Below are 17,660 nucleotides of genomic sequence, written 5' to 3' on the forward strand. Positions count from 1 at the left end.
CTTCGCAAGCAGCATATGGCAGATTTTTATTGTTTAAAAAAAAATGACTTATGCATTTTATGGAGTGAAATTCATTTGAGTTGACAACAGAAAGGGGTATCACATTAGTGAAAAAGGCTCTCTCAAGGGCGATAGTGTAACCCCCCCCCCCCCCCATGAGTTCAAGAGCCCTCTAAACTCCCCCCCCCCCTCTAAAATTTCCCATGGCATAGTCTGCGCTGTGATCCCCCTCCCTTGTGGTCACCCATACATTAAGTTTAATTTGTATAAAAAATAAATAACAATAAGCAAAACAAGAACATATAAACACTATTCAGTAAAGGGAAGTGAGGGTTGGCTCATTGACTGTGAGAAACGAGCCGCCCATTGAAGAAACGCCGAGTGAACTTATAATCAACTTTTCAAAAGAGCTGTATTTCTATCCCCCCGTTAGTCGAGGAATTTAAAAGCTTTTCAATTCCTGATATTTCATTCGGAAACCATGTCCCTCCGAGCGACGTGATGTCAGATAACATGTCTAATTTTCTCTCGGAAATCTTAGATTAATCTTGATTGAGAACCCGAGATCGTCAAGGCCGGTGCCTCTAATCTCCCTTCTCGCCTTTCAGCTAAAGAAAGGACTCCTTTGGCAATCCCGATTTAGAATCGACATCCAAGATGTCGTCGGTTAGCGACATCGAAACACAAACCAGAACGTGGAATGCAGATGGTGTGTATCAGTCGATTCTGGTACATGTCGGCCATGTAAAAAGCGGAATGTAAAAGCATTGGAAAAGCTTTGAAATGGATGGTGAGCTGCTTACATTGCTCACCGTTCGCGAGAGTTTTCGTATTTCAAGAGCCATCTGTTATACGCCATAGATGTCCTTAAATGTTTAGGTATTTCAGCCAGTAGAAATACCAAATTTCCAACACAATCCCAGGTCTGCGGAGTCGAACTGATTTTAGAGGAAAATGAGTTGGAGTCGGGAGTCGAAGGTTTAAAGTTCTAAGAGTTGGAGTCGGTCATTTTCACTCAAAGTCCGCAACTCTGCAAGTGCTTGCGGAGCCGGTCTGATTTTGGGTTAAAAGAATCGGAGTCGAAGGTTCTAAAATAGTCGGAGCGAGAGTCTGTCATTTTTCCTCCGACTCCACAGCCCTGCGCAAACCTGTAGAATTAGTGCTGCACGTAAAAAAGGAGCGAATTGAAGATAAAGTAAATTTTGTTAGATCTCTCTTCATTCATAAAGCAAAACGTTTAATACAAATTACCATACGTACGTTAACAATAGTACTAGACAGGGGCGTGCACAGAAATTTTGGGGCTCGTCACAGATGACTTTTACGTGCCCCCCTATTGTTTACTCCTTCATCAATACATATATTTCCCCCTCATAGCAAAAATCTCGGACCTGAGCCAACATGTGTCCTTCTTACCACGTGTGCACGCCCCTGGTACTAGGATCTTTTGGTGTTTATTTAGATTGTCAAAGGTATGGCCAGAAGAAATTTGGGTCCGTTTCGACCTTTCAGAAAATTCTAATCAATCAACAAATAAAACTTTTCACTAAAATCCTAAAAACTAAAACGGACCATACAAAATTCTCTAAATCGCGATGGACCAAATCGAACCTTTCACAAAATTACTTAATTAAAATGCGGTAAACAAACCGAAATCAAATATGTTTTTATACATTGTTAGAGGATCAAATTTAGAAATTTCACAAAATTATTCAATTTTTCACCATTCCTTTTCCATTTTTTTAGTTCACAAAAAGGGATCCTGGTTGTTTAAAAGTTTTGTTTTTGTACATATATTTAACTTTTTTTTAACGAGTTAGTAACGCGCTCGTTTTCTCGCTAGTTTCCTTCAAACATCTGCGCTTATCAACACCCCTAAAAGCATTGAGGTAGTGATGTTCCCCGTTTGTCTATTGTCTTGATAACTGTTATTATTTAGAATTGGAAAAAAAAAGAAAAAAAAAACCTCATGTTTGATTATTTATGTAAATGGGCAGTACATCCTTTTGTTTCATTGCAATTAATATAAAGTTCTGTAAAATCGCATTTCTACGTACAGACGGAGGGAGGAGCAATGACCTCGAATTTGCCTGATGCCAGACAATATTAAATCCGTTGTTATTCTGGTTCTGAGTATTTGATTACTATGTTTCAATACTCTCGAAACGCAGCTATCGGAATAAATAACAAATACACTGCGATTGGAATCATGAAAACATTTAAAGGGGGGGGGGGGGGAGAGAGATGATAGAACAGTTCAATCATATTTTGAAAGAAATTTATACACATTCGTTCCATCAAATACATTTGTTATTTGAAATTTAATTTTCTTTTCTGGAAATAATATTTTTGCAATTCTCGTTTTCGCGTGTCAGTATTGTAATCATTCGTACGGATTATAATTCAGCTTTCGCTTTTTGTTCCGATTAAAATTACTGTAATTGTAACAGAGTTTGGAAAAGTCCCACGCTCCTCTTTACAACAATTTAAGTAAAGTATGGGATTTCAAATGAAGACTATCAATGCTAGATTCTGGAAAAAAAAAATGTTTTTAATTTCTTTGCAGACGATAAAGCGCATAATCACGGAATACGCTATTGCAATGAAAGAATTGTTAAATTGCACCCAAGGGGGTGCTGGTTGCAGTTAGTCACGCGCGAAATCAACGAAATTCTGTTGACATTATCAAGCTTTTCTAGCGCGATTTTTGGAAGTCCAAGCACTTTTTCCCCCTTCTGCGTAGCCCTTTATCACTGCAGGAAAATTAAGTTTTTTCTTTTTTTTTTTTTTTCTCCTGCTTGTGAGTGCAGTCTTTTTTATGACGATCATCATTGCTGATGCATGTGTTTATCGGTCGCTCTTCAACGCAGCTGTTGATTTTGGAGAGGGCTGTCGGCCAAGATCTCCCATTTTTGCGCAAAGCACTTCAGTTCGCCAAATGTTCGGTGACGATGATAACGTGCCTCTCCTCTCTCCCTGCGCTCTTTTATAAAAACCTTCCAGGGATCGGAAGATGAGGAGATTGTTGTTTCAGTTGGCAAACGTTTGCTCTGGTAACGAGTGCGATTTCGTGCCGTGATGCACTGTGCTTAATGCAAGCTGCTTCAATATGATGTGCGACACAGGAAGTAAAAATGGTTTGAAAATAGCTGAATTGTTATTGGTTCGTTGAAAATCACATTATCATGACGTCATTACGAGATAGAACGGATGACAACGCGCATTGTGACGTTAAAATTGTTCATGGTGTTCTTTCATTCAATTAAAATCAGAGGTTTCAAATGTGGACTTTCTGCAAGATATTACATGACGTAGCCAGGCACGGACAGGGTCCCACAAGAGGGCGCCAACTTTCGCCTCCAAAGGGCGCAAAAAAAAAAAAAAAAAGAGAAAGAGAGAGAGAGAGCAAGAAAAGAAAAACAATGTTATGTAGGTTTACGAGTTAAAAAAAAAAAGAAAAAAAAAACTAAGTCGCACAAGTTTGTTACCGAAGGAAAAAAAAAGGGAAATTTCACCAAAAAATAAAATTGAAAAAAAAAAAAAAAGGTTCAGGCGGGAGGGCGCATCGCCAGCAGGCCAATACGTAGCGAATTCTGAGCAACACCATAGGCTTGCTCACGCCCCTGTGCTTCACAAAAGGTACCGTGGTGTAATCCACCTCAGCATTGTTGACGCTCGACGGGGGGGGGGGGGATCTAATACACTTAATTCTCTTCATTTTCTTTTTAAACCCATTCAATTCGTGGGGGTGGGGGGGGGGCAGCAACCAACAGGATAAGCAAATCAAGACCTCTGCAGTGCGCTCATTACAATATTCCCTCATGTGGCGCTGCTCTTAATTAGGCAAATTATAAGTGATGATATTTGGTTCTTAGTGTGATAAACTGTAATTTTCCAATTATTAATAGGAAAAAATTTATTTTCTGTTGAAAAAATGAAACAAGATACAACGGAGAAAAAAGTTCAAAAGAAAGTTTAAATTCTGTTAAACGGAGAAAAAAGTTCAAAAGAAAGTTTAATTACAAGAGTTAATTTAACTTTTCTGAGAAGTGCAATCGAAGTCGAAATAAAATCGAATTGATTTTAATGCAAATGAAGGCCCAAAAATGGCGGAAGAGACAGGAGTGGGTTTCGTTTTTTCATTTCTCGCAATTGGTCAACAGGCCCGTCATTTCGTAAATGCATTCATTTCTCAAAGCCCGGGGGGGGGGGGGGGGGTAGGTGATTACCCTCTCCTGACCCTCTAAATGACGGGCCTGCTGGTCAACGGGACTTGCTTGAGTCAATTTCATTTACAGAAGAAAAAAAGAAACTGAAAAATGTTTGACAATTTATGACAAGGATGTATTACAACTAAATCCTAAAGTAAGATTTCTAAGCACCATTTTACATTTCTGAACATCGATCATGGAATGAAAAAGCGCATTTTGTAAGCACGCAAATTAAATATCGTAAATGAAAAAAGTCGAACTTTTTTTTTTTGGTGTCTAAGGCTTTGGGCCAAAATTGTTTTGAAACAGTTGTTAGAATTCCAAAAAAAAAAAAAAAAAATCTCAGCAATGTTTATATAAATTTCATTTTACAATTTCTTAATTCTTTCGCTTACAGATGGTGAGATTATTCTCAATTAAGATTTTTTCCTTTCGATCGTTCAACGCAGGATTTGTTAGACGTGAATGTGTCAGTAAAACATTTTTAAATGATCATTATGGTTTTCTAAAAACACGAAGTTTTGAATAACGTAAATAATAACAGATGTCGTGCTTGTTTACCAAAATAAAAAAATAGGAACTATTTTCAATAAATTGTGCACAGAATAAATGTTTATTTTAACTGTATTTGGGATAGCAATTGTAGCAAACATAAATTGAACGGAAAAACGAATGTAGTAATAGCAACTCATTCAGGAGCAATCAGTTTTTGTTTCATACCTGTGTACGTGCAAAGATAATTTGAATAAATAACAGGTGTATTTTATAGAAAGCTTAAAAAGAAACAAATCGAACACGGATTCAACATACATGTAGAAAAATATAAACAAATTTGAGCAGCCAGATTTTTACCTTCGAGGGGGGGGAGGGAGGTATAGTCAGACCCATTATTTCGAATTTTTCTTGAGTGTGCGTGGGGGGATGGGTATAATATACTCAAAACAAATTACACCAAAAGAAACAGCAAAACCCTCGCCCAGTTTTATGTAATACATAAATTTCCTAAAGCGGGGGGGGGGGGGGGCAATTGACTGAACTAAATGACGGGCCTAATAAGAGCTCTAACAATGCAAAAATGTATTATATTAGGATTCACGTTATGTGTTATAACTAACGGTTCCTGGGGGGGGGGGTCCCCTTTGTTGTGCCTCTGCGGAAAGGTTCAAAATCTTCAATGTCATGAGGAAAAGGGGTTAATGCCGAAGCTCGAATTTCAATAACCTTGATTTCAACGTTAATTTTTTCCCAATCTTAACGTCAATGTGTTACATTTCTCAAATATTCATATAGTAAATAGATGATAAAAATAATCGTGTTGTGAGCTTATATGGTAACTCATTTGTCAATTTGAACACTTTCTGACCTGACATGAATGGATGAACACATACCAGTATACAATACCATACGTTTTATAAGATCATAAAATATACTCTACCTAAAAAGTTTAAATTGTTGGCCAAATTTGACGGTTTAAATTTCACTGTAAAAAAATCCTTCCAAAACGGTTGCTACGTATCAGAATTAATGAAAAAAATGCCCCCTTCCCCAATAAAACAAGTAAATAAATTTCATTTGCAGTATTGTACTTTTATCTCTTTAACTTTTGAGTCAAACCTGATTATCTCTATCGTTGTCTTGCAATTTTTCTGTTAGCAAAGTTCAGAAAACTTACTCCTGATGAAGTGGAGGAAAGATAAGTATATTCAATGTTTTTTTTTTTTTTTTCTATTTTCAACTTGCGGACAAAATGGAGATGGACAGTGTATTTCTTATATTATAAGAGTCGATTTTTTAATTTTTTTTTTTTTTTTTTTTTTTACTTTCACGGTTTGGAAAAAAAGGGGGGGGGGGGGCAATTATTTTAATGTTCCGGGGCGATAATAGTGTTAAGGAATAATATGAGGTCAGATTTCATTTTCATGCGTATAACTCTGGAATAATTCCAATAATTTTTATAAGTTTATCTAAATGAAGGGTTTTACATTAATCGTGTCCTTGTTAGGATTTAATTTCTTACTTTCTTTTTTTTTCTTTATTAGAAAGGAATCCCCATATGTTTTTGGAATTTCTGTTCAAGTTTCGATTAAAACAGGCATTTCAGTACAATAATACTAGTCACCTGCTTATAAAGTAATTGTTATTTTGGCTAATTATCAGTTGCAATTAAGATTCCAAAATAAAGAAATTAAACTCATTTAAGTTCAGAAACATAATAATAAAAAGCAAAGATATAACTTACCAAAACCTGGATTCGACTTTAAAACGTCCGGTGTATGGTAATCCAAACTTTTTCCAAAAATTGAGCACATGTGAAAAGTAAATCCTTTTTTTGCACTCACATGCACACAACTGTGTTAATCTCGGTCCAAAACTTCACTTGCAAAATTTATTTTAGTAAGTCTCAGTTCAATTACTTTTGAATTTTGAGGATTCAAAAAGTTCCTGAATGCGAGACTTGTTTACAATTCAAGCATTTCTGCACACCACACTTATTTGAAACAAGTTCACAAAATGCGCGCTTGAGAAATGCGTCAATGTTTCCCCTGCTCCTGCTCCTAATCTCCCACACATCTCGGCGGATCGAAGTCCAACTGGATACTGTCAACAACTTGCCACAGATAGATAGTTTTCCGCTACCCTCCTCAGATGGCGCTGCCGTTCACCATCCCGACGAAAGATCACTATGTATCCATCGGCGAAGGCAGTGAAATGCGAAACTGCCCGTGAGGAAAAAAAAAAATATTTTTATGCTTTTTCAACGGTGTTTGTTATGCGCGCGTGTGTGCATTTTGAAAAATGAAGGGGTATATATATATATATCCATATGTATGTGTGCCTTATTTTTAGTGCATTTTAGTTGCTGATTTATAGCTCGCATTTCTCTTATTCGTGAGCGGAATATATATATGTCTTTGATGCGAATTTATTCCGTTTTTTTTCTTTGAGAGCAAAGAATATATAGGAGTTGTAACTTGGCGTGAAATGGTTGGGCATAACTGAACATAAGAGAAAGAGAGAGAGTTGCGAAAAGTTTTCATTCCCTTGCGATGGCAGATAGAATATTTTTAACCGACGGTTTTTCTATATTTTTATTTCATTGCTTTTGTTGTGTGCTTGATTATTTGACTTTAAAGTGAAGATGAGTTGTTAATTACTAAGTTTCTGAATAGTATTGTTCAAAATGGAGTTTTAAGGTAATGTGATGACGTTCTTTTGCCGTTAATAAAAACTAAATAGTTTTTTAAGAAAGTGAAATTTTTTAATTTTTTTTAATTGAAATTGGGAATACGTACTATCATTGTGTGGAATGAGAGGCTGTCCCCAAATGACGTCACCCTTTTATGGGGGAGTTCGTGAAATTGTGACGAAGGGGGAAGTCAAAAATGATGAAGGAAAAAATGAAAATTATGGACGGTCCCTAAATCAAAAAACAAAAAAAAAAAAAGTTTGAATTTTAGCTTCTTGAATTCAAATTTTGTTTTTCGCAATCACGAGTATGTGTTTGTGTCCAGGCATGAGTGTGTGGGTATGTGTATGTATGCTTGTGTAATTATTGTGTCTGTGTGCATGCATGAGTGAGTGTGTGTGTGTGTGTGTGTGTGTGTGTGTGTGTATGTGTGTGTATGCCTGTATGTGTAGGATATGGATGCAACCTGGAGACGGGTTTTTGCTAGAGGAGCAGCTTTGGGAGGAGCCGGTTGATGGTGCTGCTGAAGAGAGAGGCGGGGGGGGGGGGAAATAATATCATAGGAATTCAAAACAGTCAAATGAGAACAATAAGCAATGTGATTGCTCGAAAAAATGTTTTGCGTGTGTTTTTTTCAGCAAGTATAATTCAACCTCTTATGGCACGTTTACTCTATTTTTTCAATGTGCTGTCATTTATATTCGATGTGGGCCTGTTGGTCACGGGAACCAAAATTGCGCTTAATAACTTGAAAGGGAGCATTGATAAGTGACAAATGATACTAATTGCACTTTTTTAGTATGTATATTAAAAATTTGAACTTTCTGCTTCGCTGCAGATCCAGAATTAAAAATATAAAGTATCCCTTCCGGTGGTGATTAAGGTGTTGTAATTCATTTATCTTACAGACAAAAGGTCGCAAACTCCGATCCCGGTGTTGCAGTTGCTGCTTTGACAACAAGGAGCTGAGGTGGTTTTTGAAACGTTGTCGGGTTGCTTTATGGAAATTATCCCATTTTTTTGCCAATCCAGTAGGCGAGAGTTAGCCTGCCGTTTACGGGAGTCAGGAGGGGGCAATTGCCCCCATCACCTGGATTTGAGAAATATATATTTTCTTTATATGTGGGCGTGGTTTTTGTTATTTTCCGACTTAATATACATTGAGCACATACCCTTTGACTCCCTCCCCCACCCTGGAAAAATATGAAATGACGACTTCCCACCTTTTTTTAATTCTCTAGCAAGCAGCTCCCTTCAAAATGATCCTCATCGTAATAAATATTTGGGTTACCGCAGTACAATCGTTGAGGTACTTGAGCCATTAAACACACAAAAATAAAAAAGTAAAATAGCTACAGTGACAGATTTTAAAATGTAACTCATGTAAGAAGAAAACTTAATTGTTGAGATGAAAAATGATGTTTACTTTTAGTCATAGATGGTTTCATTCACAAATAATTAAAAATTCAGTTAATGATTATTATTATTGCATTGTTTCTGTACATTTACTATGATTTTAGTAGGGGTGGACCAAGTTTAAATGTAAGCGCAACTGAGATTTTATATGGAGATTCAATTTCAGCTCATTTTTCAAAACTTCTTTGATAATATTCTTTTTTAGAAATAAACTATTTTCGCCTCGTTTCAAAACTATTTCTTCATGCTTAAAGTTCCATTATGTTTCAGAAAAGTCAAAAGTATTAGTTTTTTTTCTAAAACGAATGTTTCGAACGAAGCTTTAAAAAAAAAAAAAAAAAAAAAAAAACGTGTGTTTCCTTCACTCTGCAAACTTTGGAATTTGATTACAGTTATTGCTTTTTGTTAATGTTAACTACTGCGTAGCACTTCCTAACATTGCTTGGTTGAAACACATAAAAGCAATGGGTTGTAGTGCCAAAATTAAAAATTATGGTGGTAACTAGCACAAATGAGGCAGTGAGGAGCAAAGGCATGCAAGGAGACATTTTCAAGTTTTGGGTAAAACGCATTTAAAGATAACTTCCTTGGTAGGCTTTCATTGATTTTTTTTTCCTCCAAATCATGCTGTAAAGCAGCACCTACCTGGGCTACTAGTGCTATCTCTTTCCCCAAGTCAGAGGAGATGTTCACCTACCATTTGTACTGGTTATCTCAACATTTTAAATTTTGCCACTTACGTTCCTTTGCTTCTCACAGCCTCAGATGTAGAAGATCCTCATCTGTTAGGGGCAAGAGATGGGACTGGTAGCTCTGGTAGATTGTGCTATACTGCCGTGCTACGCACAAAAGTGGTATCTGCACTTTTTGACAAAATTGAGTTATTGTAACCAGGTGGTTCCTTGTCACATATTTTACCCAAGTACAATTTTTTGTGGTCATTTGTCGATGGGAAATATTTTTTAAAAAATTCTGAAAAAGTTTCATCTGAATCAAATACATGGAGGCACGAAATTTTAAACGGCAATTTCTCATTTTGAACTCAGCTGTAGATACCACTTTTGCGCTTAGCACGGCAGTATACAGCATCACTTAGAAAAACTTTTCAATACAATCCTATCTTGGTTTTCAACTTTGTACGTGTTTAAGTCCACATTCAATTCATTAAAGTTAAGTCATTAAGCAAAGGGATGTGAATTGCTTCCCAATCCCACCCTCAATTGACTTTAAACAACGTTTTTTACTTTCTTTTTCCGTGAGAAAAAATCAGTTTTCTCGAACATTCTAAATTTTGCATTTCTAAAAATTGCTGTGAAACATTTTATTGCAGTTAATGTAGTTCAAAATCTGAAAACAAAAAAAAAAAAGTTCAAGTCCCAAACATTTCGGTTGCGATAAACCATTTAGTTTGTCGATAACAAATGGACATTTCTATGACTCCTTCCCCGACACAACTTTAAAAGAAATCTCGTTTTCGCTTTCACGACGCTACTTTAAAATGTAACATTAGTTACAAGGAAACGCGATTGTAGGACCATCAACAAAAGTCAGCTGGTGCACGAAAACTTGGCGGCACAAAGGCAAATTTTTGAGGGGGAGAAGCAACTCCCTACCCCATTCTCGCGTGTAATTAAATAACTCTTTCGCTCGCCATCTTTGGAATACCTCTGACAGCAACTTCGCGCCTCCCCCACCCCCCTTTCGATGGAAAAGGACATCATTAATCTTTTCACTGCAACCGGGAAATTCGAGATGCCAGCGCGCGGAAACAAATTTCTGCGTTCATTTCCTCGACTTATGCCGGGGCTTTAATGGAATGAGGCAGCTTATAATAACTGCCACCTTGGGCAATTTTCTCCTCTGCGAAGTGAGTGACTGACGCGGCCACTCAGCCAATTTACAGTTTCCGAAACGAGATATGAATCGAGAGCTTTAAGTAACCACACAGTCGATAAAGTGCGACTCCACCACCCCCGCCCCTCTCCGGCCCTCCTTTTTCAGTTATTAGGGGTTTAATGACGAGAACACCGTTTCCGGGGATAAGTTTCGGCTGTGCCAGAATTAAAACAAGCCGCGTAATCGTCTTTTATGGTGTGCCCCCTTCTTCGTTTCGGTCTTGTTCTTATCAGAAAGTCGGGTTGTAAAATAACCTCCAGATATTGAAGAAGCTTTTTGTTTTGCTCCGCGCTTCCTCCCGGAGAGGTCTTTGTATGGGACGAAAACGTGGTACCAAATAATTATCCGCTCGACTGGGCTTTAAATCTTCTCTCCGATCAAATGAGAACCGGAATTATGTTTCACGCTATTATATTTATTTTTTTTCTCGAATTATTTTGATTTGTTCTTTCATTTCGCCTTGTTTTACGTCTTGTACAATTGTAAGAAACGAGGAAAGGTCGGTAACCTAACGTTTTTCAGATGGATGTTTTGATGCATCTCAATCGCAAAATGGATTACAGGGCAGAAAATGTGACCGGGATGAACGAGACAGAAATGAGATTCTTCAGATATTTGAAGTCTTATGCGAGGGTTTTAAAATTCTGACCCGCAAGCTTTTCGTGTGACGGAAGTGATGTAATTGTTCAGGGGCAAAATTTTTGGGAGGGCGGAAATTCTCAATTTGCCGAATTCAACTCTAAATTTTTCCGAATGATGATAATTCTGCCGCAAGGAACTCAAAACATTGCCGAATGATGATATTTTTGCCGAATCGAACCCTAGAACCGAATGATGATAAATTTGACAAATCGTCAGACAAAATTTACCAAATAAGAAAAATTTTGGTAGGTTGCAGTGACCTCCCATCGGGGTGCTCTTGCCCTCATTCCCACTTATTTCTTGCAAATCCCAAGTTTGAATGAATATTCTGAAACACTTGCGAACATAATTTTTTTTCTCTATATTCTGTACATCATTGATTTTCTGGTTATTTCCCAATTTCGCCTCATTAAGATTGAGATTAACCTGCGCATTAGTTTGTTTGGGAAAATAATCGAGTGATTTCATGGTTTTTTTTTTTTTTCTCCTAACTAAATATTTTGCTCTTTTCTCGTTTATTACAATTTTTAATTTCTTTATTCGATTTGGCACATGTGATCTTTATTTTACTCACGCAATTAATGGCTCATTTTGAAACTTTTCTTTTGTTTTACTTTTTTTCGCACAACCTTAACCTATAGCCAGAGGCCAGTCTTTTCGGATTTTACAGTTCGAGGGGGCATCATAGAAAATGTGACGACCAGCAACAGATCGTAGTCAATTTATTAGTCCCCATTGAAGATCAGTGGCCCTTTTAAAGCTATCTACAAGTAATTTCTCCTAATTTCCAAATAAGCCTGAGATTTTTTTGCTGTTTTTTTTTTTTTTTTGGTATAATTTATTTTGATTGTATAATCCATGCAAATGAAACCAAAAAACATCAAAAACCACTCCCACTTCCGGGTAATTACATTAATTTTACAAAGTCCCCCTAAACGACCAGCCTACCTATCGCCTTCATGTGTTATTATTTTTTCTATAAACTTGCTCACATGTTGATATTTATATACCCCCCCTCCCCCATCGCATTTGAAACCAGGTGAAATAGTACTTGTGCTCTAGTCCTTTAGGAACATTCGAAGATACATGATGAACCTCGTCCACTACCTGGGAAACTGGCAGAGTAGGAGGGAGGGAGGGAAGGAACAGCGATACTTTTTCATCACCTCTTCCATAGAAAGAACATCATTTGCCGCGTATGTCCCACGTATTTCATAACGGCTCGCCTACCATAAATAATAGTCTCGAGGACTGAAACTTCGAAAAGAAATGTGTCTGGGCTTTGATTAATCGGCGGCCTTCTTGTCTTGCACGTCACACTTGTGAATGCGGCTCCGCATTCACAAGTGTGACGATTGCGATCTCGATTCTTGGGATTCTTTAATCGGCGAAGATCTTTTGTTCTATCCATGGTCCTTACCTGGAAATTGATAGGGCGATGAATGGGTCTCCGAGCTCAATTAATGCCGGTTTTGGTTTTGCCTTCTCTTCTCACAGTCCACATTTAGCAGTTCCACATCGCCTTCTTCTTTCATCTTGGGGAAGGGGGGGGGGGGGGAGAGAGAGAAAGTTGCTGTAGAAGAAAGATTATTTTCGAACCCGAATTCCGAGAAAAAGCTGTTAGATTTCTTGTCACGTCTCTTTGAATATGATTGCTTGAATTTTTTAAGATGAAATGAAAATATTGCTTTTACCGGAAATTCTAGGGTGAAGAAAAAGTGAGATGCGCTCAATGGCATTACGTTTGGTTTTAGAGAAACCTCGATCCTACTAGTGTCTCGCCCATAGGGTTTACTGAATTACGCTTCAAAATTAAATGTGACAGAGATATTTTTAACGCTTCTACAAGCGTCATTGACAATTGAATTAGTTTTTTTTTTTTTTCAAAAACCAGTCAAATGCCGACAAAATTTCTCATTTTGGGAAAACATTTACATTACTATGTCAAATTATTCAATGATGATTACAACATTGCTTTTTAAAGAAACCTACCTAAATAGCTATCCCTTTCAGTTTAAAACATTGTAACCTTATAGAACAATTTTAATACGAAGGTAAAAACGCTTTTTCAAATTTTAGAGTTTGTCGCTTGACTGGTTTTTGAAATAAACGGTTCAATTGCAAATGCGTCTGGAAAAATAGGGAGGGAATACAATTGGAATCTTTAAAATGTTACATTCAGTTTTTTTTTCTTTTAAATCAGTTTATTTATTTATTTTTTTAAAGCTCAAATATTAAACATTTTTCAATGTTTCAATTCAGAATAGTAAAATAACGTCTTTTCTTTCCCTGTCACCTTCCATTTAATCCTTAGAAAGTTTTTTTTTAATGAAATTAATCACTATTGTGATCTATTTACTCCTTCTGTACATTTCCTTTACTCAAAATGGATTTTACTCCTCTAAAACATCAAGGAGCAAGATGGCTTGATTGTTATAATAATTAATGGTATACGTGTATTGTTTTTAGAACTTGCGCAACCCAAATTTGTCTTCAGGGTGAATAACTTATATATGTGATATTTATTGTCTGTTTGATTTCTCTCTCGTTGTAATTTAAAGAAAACATTTGAACATTGTATTAAAATGTCATTCAAGTTAATGTGATGATTAATTATAAATGTATTCATTTCTCTTTCCAGAGCTTCATGGGACCGAGGTACCCCGGAGGTCCTAGAGGTCCTGGCGTTCGGATGCCTCAGCAAGTTGAATTCAATGTAAGTGTTTGATATTTTAGTTACTGGAATTTATGGGATTTATTTATTTATGGAATTTATTCCTCCTTGAATTGTGTAAACTTCTTTGGTGAACTATTATAGACCAGGACTTCCCAAACTGTGGTCCGCGGAGCCCTTGGGGGTGCTAAATGATATATAAATAATGCTTTTGCATTTGAGAATTTTCACCTTCGAAGTATGGAGTTGTCCTTCGAGCACTAATTCTCGACAGCTCAAGGTACAATGCTGTAGGATCATGCATAGAGTCGTCGAACCGTTTTCGTATTCTTAGACAAAACCATGCAGTCTGTCATCATGAATCTGACGGAACTTCAGACTGTACCTTGAAATCTACCTTCCAAGATGCTTACTTCCTCCTCCTAGAGTCCTAACTCCCGAGCGACAAAAAAAAAAAAAAAAAAAAAAAAGCCTTGATGACGGCTAGTTTTCTTTGAATAATATTATTTTAGAAAAAATGTTACACTGAACTTTCCAACAAACTCAAAGAAATAATTTACTTGCTGCCTAATTTTCTTTAAATGTTCAATATTGACTTTAATCGTTTTGTTGTGATTCCGTCTGTTCAACTTGATTTTTGAACACAAGAATTTGTAAATAACGTTAAGCATTATAAGCTATGTACTAACCTCTTTTTAAATAGTGATGTTTCTCCTCTAATTAATATTGGTTAATTTAATTAACACACAAATCTTAAACTACAAATTTCTATACACTCTTATGGGGGTATGCACTAAGCATTGATCCATGAAAAGGATCCTCTTGCTATAACGTTTGGGAAGCCCTGCTATAGACAATACTGGCTAATTTGTCCATTAAATATCTAACGTGCTTTTCGTATGATGGTTTGACATGATATCCTGCTCAAAGTTTCTTTGAATATGGTCAAAGAACTAGTTTTTGTTTGTGTTCCTTTGACTTTGTGCAGGCTCATTATTTTAAAATCGTGTGAGGAAGGAGGGAGGGAATAAAGCTGTAGATTAGCGGTTTAGCGGGCGACTATTTTACTGAAAATAGCTACCAAGGAATCAATTTCTAGTCGATTCCAATTATGTACCTTGTGAACTAAGTTCAGATTCTGACCCTATGAGCGTGAAATGATTGACGTCAATTATTTAAGCTTGTGTTCAGTATTTTTCTTTTAGAAACGCTTGTGATCACGTATTACCACTCATGTTGTATATAGATCACGATTGTCAAATTATATCCCGAAATGAAATCCTGATTGCTAAAGGAACAGAATGCAAAACTATCAATCTTTATCTTTTATCTCTATCAATTTCTTTAGTCTTTTATGTATTTAACTTGTTTTTTAAATGTTTTAATTGAACATTGTACGCTCTGCCTTGGTCATTATTTTGTGGAGTACAGTAAATGCGTGATGCAGTTCGAATTTTATTCTAGTGAAGTGAGCTTTACTGAACCCTTGTATTTTATTCCAAAAAGCGTTCTTCTTCGTTTACAGTTGCATGACGATGTTTGTTTTCAATTGTTTCAGAATTCATACATCAAAGTTCTCCATATTAGGATCGACTCCCCTCCTTCAGAGTTCGTCTGAGTTTTCCCCATTTAAGTAGCCTTATTGTTTTCAGAATTTATCTTGCATTAATAAAATATTTTGTCTGAAATAATTGTCGCACAATCTGTGTGCTCCTCCTTGTTATCTACGTTTAGTTTTGGGAAGTTCAGTTTGCAATGAAGTCTATCACCAGTAGTAAATTAATTCAAAATCTATTCGAAAGGTTTTCAGTTTGTTTCCAATAACGTTATGTGTCAGACACAAGGATTCTTCGGCTCATCCATTCTTTAAAAAGTCATCTTTCCAATATTAATGTCTTACTTCCGAACTTTTTGTCTTTCTTTCTTCAGGAATCACGAAATTTGGGAAAGATGTTTTCGGTTTCGTTGTGATTCGATATTCAAGACTGCTAGTCTGCTTAGATAATGGTGTCTTTAGCCTCGTTATATCGATGTTTTTCTGGAGAGGGTGTAAATGTATTAAGTTTCTCAAAGCCCTCAAGAGGGGTTTGATTGCCCCCCCCCCCCCCCCGCCTCCTTCGTAAACCCCCTAAATGATGGCCCTAGGTGTACCGTGCAGATTAATTGTTCCCTTTATTGGAGGAATGCTGCGTTTCAATCTCCAAGGGACCCAACCACTTCTCTTGCGGTATTCGACAGAGCATGGTAATCCTAAGGCAGAGGTGCCCACCTATGGGGGGGGGGGCATGGCGCAGACTGTACCATATAAACTGTTAAGGGGGGTGTTTTTTAAAGGTATTTACTTTTTTGGGGGGTTCTTCGCGATATTTAGGGGGTGCGCCCTTGCTCTTAGGGGTGGGCACCCCTCCCTAAGGCTTCACGCTAAAAGATAAAGGAAAAGTAGAGAATACTCTGCTTTGGAATCGCTAGAAAGCTTTGCGAAGATCTGTTATTTGAATGGGTGGGGTGGGGGGGGGGAACGTTGTTTGCTGAAAACAACTTTTCACTACAGCCAAAAACGAATCTGCTAAGTGCAGTACAGTCGAGTCCCGACTTACGCGAGGGATGCGTTCCAATGTTCCTCGCGTTAGTCGAAATTTCGCGTTGTGGAAAAATATGTGAATATAAATTTTTTAAAGCGTACCAAATACTTTTAGACACTTATAAACACCCCCCAAACTGCTCTAAAGCATTCCTTAACCATACACTGCAGTTTCTTGCATAAAGAACTGAACTTTTACTGTATTTAAAGAATAAACTGTTATTCAACATGAAATACTTTAAGATGCACAAAATGAATGACCAATGGGAATGAAAGACATAAAATAAAACAACACGGTATGTACAGCATGTAGTAAAATTAAAATGATGCACTATAATAGCACTGTACAGTAGATACAGTAACAATATTTAAGAGTTAAAGAATGAGTATAGTAATGATTTATGCTCCATGATCAGATTATTTTTTTTTTATCAAATACATTTTTAAATACGGTTGTTTCGCCTTTTCTTTTATGATGTTTCAATCTGTTTCAACATCTCCTCTTCCTGATCTCTTTATTAATCCACAATTCAAGAGCAGTTTCCATTTTTATAATATTTACTTTGCTAGACTGCTCTGCAAGCTTCAATATTGAAACTAAGTTCTGAACTCTTACGGATATCTTTTCGTTTTGATTTTTAACTATACGTGTTGAAGATTCACTCATACTTATTGTCGCGCTAACCGTCGACGTTTTGTAGTTGTTCAAGCACATTGAGAATCTTACTACCAAACGGCACGAACTTGAGGGTCACAGATCTGGACAAAATTCTGAATTTAGGTTAATTCCCACTAGATATGAAACCAGGTGAAGCGGTTTGACTGCATAGGCCCTTGTTCGGTCGCAATGGGGGTCCAAAGTTTCTAGTTTCGCTCCAGAAAAGCAGTGATTTTCCTTTGAAATAAACCTTTTTTCCCTCTCTTCTTGATATTGCATTGCAGTATCGCTCAACTGAATGCATTTACCGTATAGAATAAATTCCAACGCCCCAACGTTGTACTAACAAGAGACGCGACAAATGTTGGGAGAACAAATATTGTGCAAAAGTTTCA

At 36.9% G+C, this 17,660-nt stretch overlaps 1 protein-coding gene across 1 annotated transcript in view; it reads left to right on the plus strand.

Moving 5' to 3' along the window:
- The window catches only part of LOC129224987 (single-stranded DNA-binding protein 3-like), a 158,638-nt gene that overhangs the window by 90,329 nt on the left and 50,649 nt on the right, over positions 1-17,660 (plus strand). Inside the window, exon 8 of the mRNA XM_054859535.1 lies at positions 13,994-14,068. Coding sequence (XP_054715510.1) covers positions 13,994-14,068 — 75 coding nt within the window. The remainder of the gene's footprint in view (positions 1-13,993; positions 14,069-17,660) is intronic.

Source organism: Uloborus diversus, chromosome 6 (genome assembly GCF_026930045.1).
Source record: "Uloborus diversus isolate 005 chromosome 6, Udiv.v.3.1, whole genome shotgun sequence".
NCBI classification, from domain to species: Eukaryota; Metazoa; Arthropoda; class Arachnida; order Araneae; family Uloboridae; genus Uloborus; species Uloborus diversus.